Source organism: Chiloscyllium punctatum, chromosome 4 (assembly GCF_047496795.1).
Source record: "Chiloscyllium punctatum isolate Juve2018m chromosome 4, sChiPun1.3, whole genome shotgun sequence".
In the NCBI taxonomy this organism is placed as follows: Eukaryota; Metazoa; Chordata; class Chondrichthyes; order Orectolobiformes; family Hemiscylliidae; genus Chiloscyllium; species Chiloscyllium punctatum.
Genome location: NC_092742.1, coordinates 65185593 through 65199335, shown reverse-complemented (window position 1 = coordinate 65199335; position 13743 = coordinate 65185593). Strand labels below are relative to the sequence as shown.

General features: G+C 39.2%; 1 protein-coding gene across 7 annotated transcripts in view; it reads left to right on the top strand.

Annotated features, from left to right (window-relative positions):
- Nucleotides 1-13743, top strand: part of slc25a21 (solute carrier family 25 member 21) — a 565742-nt gene that overhangs the window by 536497 nt on the left and 15502 nt on the right. For all 7 annotated transcript variants that reach the window (XM_072568920.1, XM_072568916.1, XM_072568915.1 and 4 more), the window contains one exon: nucleotides 2023-2130. In XM_072568920.1, coding sequence (XP_072425021.1) covers nucleotides 2023-2130 — 108 coding nt within the window. The remainder of the gene's footprint in view (nucleotides 1-2022; nucleotides 2131-13743) is intronic.

The following is a 13743-nucleotide window of genomic DNA, read 5'->3' as shown; positions in this document are numbered from 1 at the left end:
TTAGTACAATCTGCAGTTTTTGCATATACTTCAATGATTATCAGCTACAGACAGTTCTCTGGTATGTGATTGTTTTCAAATAAAAGTCACTTGCAGAACCAATAATAGAATTTGCACAATGCTTTCTTAATTTCCACACTTCTATTCTGCCAGTTCATGGACCTCATGTTTTTTGCCATCATCTTGAACATTTATCAAACTTTAAAGCTTGCCAATAGCATTTCATAAAAATCTCATGATAGTCGCAACCCTCTATTTGCTGGACCTTTCAGGAACATGTGTCACCCAAGTGCCTATTTTATGCAATGTGCCTTTGGATGGTATTAGTCTATGGGGGGTGTCATGATAATTCAGTCTACTACCATCTAGCACAGATCTATCATATTCTGCTCCTCAGAACAGTTAGCATGAAGTACATGATTATGAGAGTTTCAGGTGCCTTATCACCTTCTATCATCCTCTCCAATTCTTAAGTTGTAATCAGTCCCAATTAACCATGGGAAATGAACCTTAATCAAGTGTACAAAAAAACTAATCATTGTCCTCTCATGTATAAGGGAACTATTAACCCTAGGAAAAGACTGAGCTAAAGTACGCTACTACTTATGGTAATAGTTTAGAGATTCCAAGTTCAAATTTCACCTCAGCAAGTTGTGAAATTAAATTCAATAACTTTTTCACTAAGGAAGTAATGGTGAAAGCTACAGTAAAAGCCCAATTGTTTCTTTTGTTTTCATCAGATAAGGATACATCTCATTACCTGCTCTGGTCTACATTTAATTATCACCCTCATTCTATGTTGGTAAACCTTATGGTCTCAGGACAATTTAGAATAAGCAATATGTATATTTCCCCAGAAAAGAATTTAAAATGTTTTAAAATCCACTTTGAAGTAGATGAAGTGGGGTGGATATGAAATATATTTATTAGGTAAGGGAATTAGTGAAGTATTAAGGAATTGTGGAATGCACTCAAATGATTTAAACTTAAGACTTTTGGAAATATAGGAGAAAGTGAGGATTGCAGATGCTGGACATCAGAGTTGAAAGTGTGGTGCTGGAAAAGTACACCAGGTCAGGCAGCATCTGAGGAGAAGGAGAATCGATGTTTCGGGCATAAGCCCTTCATCATCATTCTTGATAAAGGGCTTGTACCCAAAACATCAATTCTCCTACTCCTCGGATGCTGCCTGACCGGTTGTGCTTTTCCAGCACCACACTCTCGACTTTTGGAAATATAGCAAGTTAGTCAGTTATCTGGATTGTCACGTGACAGCAGGATGAGGGAGCTTTGTGGTGTTACTTGAGATTTTGGGATCTGTGTAAGGAAGAGGTCAATTCAGCTGCAAGTTCCTTAACCCAAATGTGTGATATTTGATTAATGGGAAAACCTTCCTAAATATTATTAGAGATGCAACAGCTTGAAATTGATTCACACTGTTTGTCCAGATTAACTGACGTGAACAATACATACTTCAAAATGGGTGGGCAAGCTTTACCTTTTGTAGATTGACTTCATATTGGAGCTTTGACCTCATTTATCTGGAAACAGTAGGCACATGCTTGGTGACTGCAATATCAATGAAGAGATTTTAAATATTTGGGTTATACGACCATAGCAAATCCTGTGAGACAATGGGAAGTGCTTAAGAAAGAAGATGTCCATTGGGACACAGATGAGCAGTTGGGAGGATGAGAGAAGTGATTGACAGTATGGGGAAGCATCATAAGGATGAAGCTGAGAGAAGTCTCATACTCTGTGGCTCTGCATTTCTTTGTTCCACATTCTCCCATGTTTGCCAGGATGTCTAATTTGTCTTATCCAAAAGACAACACAGTCTTCCAATGTAATGTCCCTGTACAGCAATAAAGTGTCTGCATTCAAGATTGTGAAGTGGGATTTGAATCAATGATCACCTGAATCAAAAACAAGAGTACTGCCACTAAGCCAAAACCAAAATTTAATTTCAAGGAATATTGTATTGTATTTTTTTTACCAATGTACTATTTAACAACTTTTCAGATTTTTACAGTTGCTGGACTTGGATCTGGACTCACCGAAGGTATTGTTGTCAACCCTTTTGAAGTGGTCAAAGTGAGCTTACAAGCTCAACGGAATTCTTTTTCAGAGGTTGGTGTCATTTTAATTTTTTGTGTTTTAGAACAGTGACTTCCATTTTATTATCATACTTTACAATATTGCATGTGACATATAAAGTTCTACATTTATAAGTATTTTGTAGTATTATTTTGCAATGGCATGAACTACAGAATGATTACAGAAAGACACAGGCCATTCAGCCAGTCATGTCCATGCCAGCTTTATTTAAGCACTACTCGCTAGGTATTTGTCCCATTCCCTTTTGAAAACAACATTTGAATCTACCTTCACAAGCGCGCACAATTGAACATGATATTCCAGTTGACACTGGACCAGTGTTTTAGAAAGATTCACTTAAACCTCCTTGCTTTATATTTTATGCCTCCAATGTAAAGTCTAGGATCCATTATGCCTTATTAACTGCTTGCTCAAACAGCCCTGCCACCTTCAACAATTTTTTGCACAAATGCAACCAAGTCTCTCTGCTCTTGTATCCTCTGCTTAATTGGATCCTTTAATATTTATTGCTTATTCCCAGTCTTCCTACCAAAATGTCCCACTTCACATTTCTCTGCATTAAATTTCATTAATTTGTTAAATCCAACAATCTGCCTGCGACGTGTTGCAGTCTAACATTATTCTAAGAAAATAACATAGTAAGAACTTAGTAACAAGTAAGAACATAGAACTAGGACCAGGATTAAGCAATTCAGCCCTTGAACCTGCTAAGCCATTCAGTACGATTATGGCTGATCTAAATTCCACTTTCTTGCCTACTCTCCATAATCCTTCAATCTGTTATTAATTAATTGGACTATTCACCTAACCTATCCATACTCAATTGTAAATTTATTGTTTCTTTATTGCAACTTCCTTTCCCACCTATTTTAGGGTCATCTGCAAATCTGGCTATAGTACCTTCTATTCCTGTATCCAAGTCATTCATCTAGATTGTCAATAGTTGGGGCTTGAGGACTGAACATCCACAAGCTAAATATTGCAAACCAGAAACAGCTATTTATTCCAGCTTTCTATTGACACTATGTGATCTTACATTGTGTATTGACCTTTTATGCAGCACCTTATCAAACGTATTCTGGAAGTCCAGATATGCTACATCTATGGGATCCAAATCATCCACATTGTTTGCTATGTCTTCAAAGAACTGAAGCAAATTAGTCAAACATGACCTACCCTTCATAAAACCATGCTGACTCTGATGGTCGTATTTTAAATTCACACATGTCCTGTTAGTACCCTTAATAATGGATTCTAACAATTTCCCTATGACAGGTGTTAAACTAACTGATCTACAGTTTCCTACCATTTTCTTCCCTCCCTTTTTGAATTGTATTCGCATTTCTCCAATCCTCTAATCCAGAGAATTTTAGAACATTGTAACCAATGGTTCCACTATCTCTACTGCCACTTTTTTTAAGATCTAGGATGTAGGCCATCAGACTCTGGGGACTTGTCTACTTTCAATTCCAATGGTTTGCTCAGTACTTCTTTTGTTTTGATGATAATTGTTCTAATTGCCTCCCTTTCTATAATCTCTGCCTGATGCAATTGTGATGGTACTCATGTCCTCCACTGTGAAATCTGAGGCAAAATATTGATTTAATTTCTCCTCTATTTCTATGTTCCCCACTATTAACTTCCCAGTCTCACACTCCAATAGACCAACATTCACTTTAGCTACTCTCTTCCCTTTTCTGTACTTATAGAAGCTATAATGGCTTGGACAAATCCCAAGCTGACAGTGAAGACAAAAATGTTAGTCTACAATGCCTGCGTCATAAGCACACTGCTGTACGGCAGTGAAACATGGACTACATATGCCAGACAGGAGAGAAGACTAAACACCTTGCACTTGAGGGGTATCAACCATATCCTGGGCATATCCTGGTAAGACAGAGTGTCCAGTGCAGTGGTCCTATTTTGCACTGGCCTTCCGAGTGTGTACACTCTGCTCAGGCACCAGAGACTGCGCTGGCTGGGCCACATGCACCACATGGAGGATGGCCACACCCCAAAGGATATCCTCTATGGAGAACTTGCATCTGGACAGAGACCCACTGGGTGTCCCCAGCTGCGCTACAAGGACATCTGCAAGAGGTACATGAAAGCGCTTGATATCGTTGCAGAATCCTGGGAAAGGCTTGCAGCTGACCGCACAAGATGGAGAAGCACCCTGAACCAACACCTCAAAACAGGGGAAAGAAGCTGATGAGTGCTGCAGCAGACAAGTGGGCATGAAGGAAGGAGTGCAGCAACTCAAGCAGATCAATGACCACATACAGATACAACCTCTGCGACTGGGACTGTCACTCCAGCATTGGTTTCTTCAGTCATAAATGGCATTGCTTCAGGGAAGCAGAAAGCCAGAACAACGAGGATGCAAACCATGGTCAGCCATGACTGGAAGGGGCCTTACATATTGCGAATCATTTTGATTTTCTGCACCAGTTTACTTTTATAGTTTATCTTTATTCTTTTTAGTAACCTTTTGTTGATCTTTACAAGTTTCCCAATCTTTTGGCCTACCACTGGTCTTTGCAGTATGGTGTACCTTAGTCTTAATGTTATCTTTAACCTCTTTGCTTAGCCATGGATGCTTTATTTTCCCTCTTGCAATTTATCTTCCTCTCTGTAATATATTCCCTGGCTATGTTGAGGAATTTGGGAAAATTGCGTGAGATGTGCAGTGAAGCCTTCCCCAATTCGGAAGCAACTAGCTACATTTTCGAACTAAGTCCAGGCATCAGGATGAGATTCCCTGTTTAGAGTCCAAAAGAAAACAGAAAACTCTCAAACTACTCACTTAGTTGACCATCTAATTAATGCCTCTGAGCTTCAGCTCTTAGATCCCACTGTTGGTCACTGTGCCCCTCTCTCAGCCTACCTGCTTTTTATAAAGGTCACAACTGCACCTTCTCCCTTATTAGATTAAATTCTTTCAGATTGCCAAATCCTCACTCTGTTTCAAGCTGCATTCAGTGACCAGCTGTTATCTTCGTATTTGATAGAAATATATTAAAGTTGGTATTTGAATAAGGAAATGAATATACATTTTTGAAGAAGAAGAGCATTTTTATCACATATCTTTCCATCCAAAATTTTCTCCTGTTTTGCTTATTTAAGGATAAGGTTCATCAGCAGACTTCCAGTTTTCAATCCTAAAGATCAATGTCATGCGGGAGGTATAGCTAATGTAAAATAAATTTGGAATTGCAGAAAGGTTGGTGGAAGGCAATGCCAGTAATTATATTTTTAAAGTTATGTTAGGGATAGTGAGCAATTAAGGAAAAAAAATCATTACAAGATATTGTCGGACAGCTTATAAAGGAGTATGAAGAAATGGCTCATGGCTCCAAATTATTTTGTTTGTCACTTTTGAATGCCCGTTAGTAGTCTTGTTGTTGTAAGATTAATGCAAGATAAAATTCGTAAATTGGAAATAAAATGAGATGGTGTTAACCAATGTTGATGGACTGAATGTGATTTTTTTTAGTACGATCATAGAGCAAGGTTTTATTTGTCCTATTGTGTTTATACTTTGGTAAAGATACCCAATTAATGCTCACTGCTTTTTATTATATTAGATTCCCTACAGTGTGGAAACAGGTCCTTCAGCCCAACAAGTCCACACCAACCCTCCAAAGAGTAACCCATCGAGATCCATTTCCCTCTGACTAATGCACCTAACACTATGGGCAATTTAACATGGCCAATTCACCTGGCCTGCACATCTTTGTGACTGTGGGAGGAAACCGGAGCACCCGGAGGAAACCCACACAGACACAGGGCGAATGTGCAAACTCCACACAGACAGTCACCCGAGGCTGGAATTGAACCTGGGACTCAGGTGCTGTGAGGCAGCAGTGCTAACCACTGAGCCACTGTGCCACCTTACCTGTAAGTTTTTTTCTCTGCAAGATATGGCTGGTGATATAGTGATCTTGGTAATGAAAAACTTAAAGTTGGAATAACCCAGAAATGAATTTTGAAGATTTCAAGTTTTAGTGTTGTGACTGTTTCCTTTTGCAGTCTGTTCCACTGTAGAATTAAACTAGCACCATTTGCCTGCATTTGGCCCACATCTCTCTAAACCTTTCCTTTCCATGTACCAGTCCAAATGTCTTTTAAATGTTGTAACTGTACCTGTTTTTACCACTTCCTCTGGCATTTTATTCCATATATGCATCACCTTCTGTGTGAAAAAGTTGCCTCTTAGATCCCTTTTTAAATTTTTCCCCTCTCATAGTCATAGAGTCATACAGCACAGAAACAGACCCTTTGGTCCAACTCATCCATGCTGATCAGGTTTTCCAATCTGACCTAGTCTCATTTGGCTCATATACCTTTAAACCCTTCGTATTCATATACCCATCCAGATGTCTTTTAAATCTTGTAATTGTACTTGCCTCCACCACTTCGTCTGACAGCTTGTTCCATACATGCACCATCCCCTGCATGAAAACGTTATCCCTCAAGTCCTTTTTAATCTTTACCCTCTCACCTTAAACCTGTAACTTCTGGTTTTGAATTCCCAATCCCAGGGCAAAGATCTTTGCAATTCATGTTATCCATGCTTCTCATGACTTTATAAACCTCTATAAGGTTTACCTCAACCTTCTACACTCCAAGGAAAAAAGTCTCAGCCTATCCAGCCTATCCTGATACTTAAAACCATCCAGCCCTGGTAACATCCTTGTAAATCTATTCTGCACCTTTCCAATTTAATAACATCCTTCCTATAACAGGGCAACCAGAACTGTAAGCAATACTCCAAAAGTGGCCTCAACAATGTCCTGTGCAACCACAACATGACATCTCAATTCCTATATTCAATGCACTGACCAATGAGGGCAGTCAATCTCATCCAACAACTAGGATATAACACTCTCGTTCATGTTTTCAGCAATATAGGCCTGAATGATTTTGTCTTACCTAAGCTGAAACAGAGCATCATTGGTCAGGTTCTTGGTGAGTAATTGCTTCTTGACAACATTATCAACAGTAACTTCTATTTCTTTGTTTATGAGTGTCTATAGGCTGATAAGAAGACAATTGGTCACATTTATCCTGCATTTTTGGACAGAATATAGCTGGAAAATTTTCCATGTTGTTGTTTAGAGCCCAGTATTGCATCAATGCTGTAACAGCATAGCTTGACACACGACTAGTTCTCAAACCCAAGTCTTCAGAGCATAGCCAAGATTTTATATGCAAAACCAAAATACTACAGATGCTGGAGGTCTAAAATAAAAACACAAAGTGCTGGAAAAATTCAGCAGCTCTGGCAGCATCTGTGGAGAAAGAAAAGAGATCAAGATGGATTTGAAATCAAAATCAAGGTAGCCAAAACTTTGTCAGGAACTCTAGCTTTTGCAGTCTCGATCAAGGTCTTTTTTCTTCCTTGATATTGCATGGAGTGTATTGACTAGATGAATTCTGACTGTGATGGCAGGGATGTCGTAGTGGATCATCCATTTAGCATTTCTGGCAGATAATGTTTGCAAACACTCCAGCCTTGTCTTTTGCGCTAACATCCTGCGCTCCTGAATAATGAAAATGTGGGCATTTGTGAACCTCTTCCTCCGTTGTTTAAAATTCAGCATCAGTCACAACTGGATGTTTCAGCACTGCAAAACTTTAACCTGTTGTTATTCGACTAGTAAGTTCTGAAATGCTGTTTCCATTGTTTAGCATCCGTGTATTCCTGTGTTTGTAGCTTCACCAGTTTGGCACCTCAGTTTTGGTGTGCCTGCTGCTGCCTCTTCAGCTACAGGTGTACTCTTCATTCATCATCATTGAACAGGGTTGACCCTTACTTGGTGGTTATGGTATTGATTTCCAATGAATAAGTCCAAGCAATTAAGCCAAACAATATGACTTTCAAGAAATGTCTTTAAAAGAAATGTCCCAATGTCTCTTCAGGAACCCCTTTTAAAAAACGTCAGTTGAGATATCCAAATGAACCTCTATCTTTACCTAAATCCTCAAGAACTATTAATAATGAAGTGACTTCATAACACCACCATCTATAAAGAAATATAACACTATTTTTAAATGTGTTTCATTACAAAGTTTTAATTGACCAAAATATGAAAAAAGTGACATTCACATTCAGTCATTCACTCTTTAAATCATATTGTGCCAGGTACCATCTTTAGAGTCAGGTAATTCAAAGTATCAGCAATTACATCAGTTTTGCTCACACAGTGGACAATTTTTAAATGTTGTGGTTGTATTAGTAAACTCTATCAATAAAGTCTGACATTCTGATATTTTGATTTTATTTCTGCAAAAGTAAATTGATCATCATTGGTATAAGTGTCTCCCTGTAGCAATGATGAACACACACTTCAAAATATTTAAGAGCCAGTAGCAATTCCAGAGTTTCTTTTTCTACTTTTTTGGTGTTAACTTTGTATTTTAGAAAAGTATCCAACTTGCTTCTGCAGACCTACCCAGATTCCTATGATCAGCATCAATTGCTTCCTTGAAAGCCTTAGTGAAATTTAAGGCAATGAACACTGATTCATTGGCAAAATTGTTTTCACTCTCTTAAAAGATACATGGCACTTCTCTAGCATCTTGACTTTCTTTTCCAGCAATTCTGTGATTAGATTAGATTAGATTCCCTACAGTGTGGAAACACTGTTTCAGCCCAACAAGTCCACACCAACCCTCCGAAGAGTAACCCATCCAGACCAATTTCCCTCTGACTAATGCATCCAACACTATGGGCCATTTAGCATGGCCAATTCACCTGACCTGCACATCTTTGGACTGTTGGAGGAAACCGGAGCACCCAGAAGAAACCCATGTGGACACAGGGAGAATGTGCAAACTCTACACAGACAGTCACCCATGGTTGGAATCGAACCCGGGTGCCCTGGCACTGTGAGACAGCAGTGCTAACCACTGAGCCACTGTGCCACCCTGGCCAGCAATTTCTGATTTGTTTCTGATTTCCAGCATCTGCAATTGTTTGTTTTCTTGTTAAAGAAATATCAGGCATAGCAGACATTGGGTGCTGAAATTTTGTATATCAGGTAGTAATGGCACGCACCCAGAAACACTATGATTCCCTATTTAGTCTTACAGGCTAGGGAACTCTGCTAATATTTCTACTTTTACTATGTTAGCAGTTTTTGTCCCTCCTCTACTATATTCCCAAGGTTAGGAAGCCCATGCATTTGTAAATATACTTTTGTAAGATTTAACACCAAATCAGTAGACTAATATTATAAGCAGAGCCAACAGTTGTTCCAAGTGGTCCTTAAAGGTATCAATGTCAAATAGACATCAAGTTAAGTGATTAATAGTTAGGAACATTGATTACTACTTAGTTTATCAGTCTCTAGAAAACTGCTAGGACACTTTCTCGCCTGAGTGGCATCACTCATCATTAGACAAGGCCGTTCTTTTTGACTAAATCTGATATTTCTTTAACAAGAAAGCAAGGAATTGCAAATGCTGGAAATCAGAAACAAATCAGAAATTGCTGGTCAGGAAACACGGTACCCAACACTTTAGCGATCCCCTTTCTCCTCACCTACCATCCCACCAGCATCCATATCCAAAAGATCATCAGACACCATTTCTGCCATCTCCAGCAGGATGCTTCCACCAGGCACATATTCCCTCTCCCTCCCTTGTTAGCTTGCCATGGGGATTGTTCCCTCTGGGACACCCTGGTGCACTACTCTTCCATTGCCAACACCCTGCCACAGCCCCAGGACACCTTCCCAAACAATTGCAGAAGGTGTAATAGCTACCTCTATCCTCACTATCTAAGACCCCAGACACACCTTTCAAGTGCCACTGCAATTTACCTGCACTTCACTCAATCTAGTGTACTGTATTCGCTGCTTACAATGTGGTTTCATCTACACTGGGGAGATGAAGCGCAGACGAGATGAGCAGCTTTGCTGAACGCCTACATTCTGTCTGTAGAAATGACCCTAAGCTTCTAGTTGCCTGCCTGATTTCCTGGCCAACATCTCTGTCTCAGGCTTGCAACAGAGTTCTAGTGAAGTCAATGCAAGCTAGAAGAACAAGACCTCATTTTTCACCTGGGAGCTCTGTAACCTTCTGGACTCAATATCAACTTCAATAATATTTGGGCCTGAGCACCTTCTCCCATGCCCTTACCCCAACCCCCACACACTAGGCCCTGTCATCACATCGGCTGCTACCAACCCACTGTCAGCCTCTAACAACCCCCATTAGCAGCTATTCATTCTCCTAGGCTTACCTTTTACTCCTTCCACCTCCCCCCACCTAGCATTTATACGATCCTTTTCTCAGCTACTTTCAGTTATGAAGAAGGGTCACTAGACCTGAAGCATTAACTCTGCCTTCTCTCCATAGGTGCTGCCAGACTTGCTGACATTTTCCAGCAATTTGTAATTTAATTTTGACATTTCTTTAGCTCTGGCTGTTGAAAGAACATACCGGTATGTTCTTTGTCAGATGTGTTTTGGTGACAAATATGATACTAACCGTGCAGTCTTCCTGCAAGGAATTGGGTCAGAGTCTGTTTTTCCTACTGTATTGACTTTCTGTAATTCGTGCAGAACCTGGTTTACCAGAATCACCCTAATTAATTGGAGACCTCCACCTGCTCTGAATAGGTTTACTATGGGGGTTTTCCAGAATATATTGCATTTCTGCTTTCACCTGGATCATTTCACCGTACCTAAACAGAATGGATGTTGCTTTTTCGAAGGACATTCCCCTACACCACACCATGTATGACTAAGATAGTACACACAGATTTTAGTCCTTTGAATTCCTTTAGTAGCCTTGTTAGGTCTCCTCGTGACTTTGCCTCTAAGTATGAAAGCTTGACATCCAATCTTGCGAATAATTCAGTGTCTGCAAACCAGATGGTAGAATGTTCAATTTCAGAATTGTCATGGCTGCCTCCCACCTGATTTTCATTACATCTTCAGCCTGCACTTTCCTTGCTGCCTGGCATACCTGTGCTTGCTTATACTCCTCTAGGCAATGATATTCCTTCAACACTTTGATGTGACACTGCATTTCTTTTTCTAGTGATATGCGATATCAATCAAATAATTTACTTACCAATTGTTTTTGAATACCCGATATGGACCAATGAATTGTACTTTCAGTCATTAACCTTGTAAACTCAATGATTCTAACACTTTATCCCTGACTGGGATGTTGTCATGCTATTAGCCTAATTTTTTATGGTTATTTGTGAAGCTATAAGGTGCTGGTGAGCCATTTTGCAGGCACTTTTGAGCTGATTATTTAACAATGATACATAAACTAACATGGATGATTAGTCACAAGAAACAAAAACAGAAATTGCTGATTTCTCTCCACAGATGCTGCTAGACCTGCTGAGTTTTTACAGCAATTTCTATTTTTGTCTCTGATTTCCAGAATCCACAGTTCTTTGTTTTTTTTTTGTTTTATGGAAGATTTGTCCCTCTGTTTTAAAGAACTGCTATTTGACTAGTTTCAGAGGATCTCTTAGCTCATGTCCATAAAATAAGTTGACTAAAACAGGTTTACTCATTAGTTGAATGCTGGATAGTAAACAAAAGAAAAATCCAGAGATTTGTCCCAATCATGGGGATATTCATGAGATGATCTGCTTGTTGGCTATGCATGTAAAGATGCTAGGTGTATTTGTAAACTTATCGCCAAAATTCCTGTCATTATAGTCTAGCTCCAACTTGGAGCTTGGAGCCTAGCTTTTCAGTCATAGCCCACTTCATTGTTAATTGTATTTTTAAGACATGACTTCTCTTGAACCACTATAAACAAATACACAGTCTTGATAGATGAGGAGGTGCACGATTGCAATGTGTGCAACTCTTAGCTAAATATAAAAGTGTGCAAAAGTTTGGAAGTAGAACATTCATAAAAACACTTGTGCGTCCAGCATTGGTGCAATGTCTTTTGATTGATGACTCTGCTTCCATTATGACAAAGACAGATCTCAATGCTGCAATGGAATTCTCAAATGAGGTACTGAGACTCACACTTGTTGCCATGTAAGCTCAAGTTGATTCCAGGTAGCCACATGAATGCCAGTACTCTGAGAACCGCAGATTTTCACAGCAGTTCAGCAATCTGCCTGCAGCTGTTGTCCATTTGTAATTCCTCAGATACTGAAGCAATCCATGTATATCTGCAGAAGGACTTAGACATATTTGGATTGGACTAATAAATGGTGAGAAACAATTGTGCTACACTAGTGCTAGCAGTGAATGTCTCCAATGAAAGAGAATCTGATCATCTTCCCTCGAAAAACAATAACATTATGATTACTGAATCAACCATAATCAGCAATATGCATGGGCTAGCAGTATTAATACAGTGGCTACACGAGAAATTCAGAAACTGGAAATTTTGTGGCATGTAATGATTCCTGCACCTCCAAAGCCTGTTCAATATCTACAACGCACATGTCAGGAGTGTGCTAGAATACTTTCCAATTGTTTTGGTGAGTGCAACACCAACAAACTTAAGAAGCACAACACCAATCAGGAAAAAACATTTCAATTCATTAGCAGACCATTCAACACCTTTAACTTTCACTTGATCCAGTGCCAATGCACTAATGACAGCAATGTGTACTATCAATAGAGTTGAGATTTCACCTGAAAATTTCCTTTCAACCATTAAAGGAAGAGGAGAAGAAAGAAAATAGTATGTATCTGAATCCTTTCATGCTAACTCATTATACACTGTGTTGCCTGTATCTAAACTCTCTTGAATTTCAATCAGCCAGTACCCCATACTTGCTGTCTGGCACTGACTCCCAGTCTAACAATACCTCAATTTTAAAATGTTCATCTTTGCATTCACATGTGGCCTTTTTTTTATCCCTATAAATATTTGAGCACTTCTCCAAATCTGACCCCCTATAAATATTTGACCACTTCTCCAAATCTGACCCCCTTTATATTCTCTGATTTTAATTGCTCCACTATTGATGGTTGTGTTTGAGCTGCCTTGACCCTCTCCTCAGGATTTCCTTTCTGAAACCTCTGTGTCTCTTGACCTTAATAGTTCTTTAAAAAAAACTGCTGCTTTGATCATGATTTTGTTCATCTTTTGTGATTACTCCTTAAGTGACTTGCTATCAAAACATTCTTATTGATATAATTCTTAATAAACAGTTTGAGATGCTTTACTGCATTAAATGAATTGTATCAATGAACTAGGAGGTCAAAGCAAGGCTATTCTATTTAGAGGCCCTATGTTTAAATAACTGATCAAGGAGCTGCTATGACGTTTTGCCATTGTGTTATCACTGAAAGTTCATATGCAATTTGAGGTGGCGACAGAGAAAACAATTAGTGTTCTTTTTTGAGTATTGCTAGGTCAATAGATTGCAAAGCAAAAGGTGGAATCTTACTAGGTCCTGAACAATATGGGATTTGGTGAGAAATCTGGGAGAAACATGCAGGAATTCCTGTGAGGCCTTTTTCAAAGTTGGGAACAGCTAGCGTCATTTTCCAATAGAGTTCCAAGGTTCTCATGAGGCATCAGCAAGATGCCTTTTAGGGTGATTATTGCTTCTTGGCCACATTAACTACACACTTTGCCTCATTAATAATCAACCTCCTATCCTTCCACATGCTG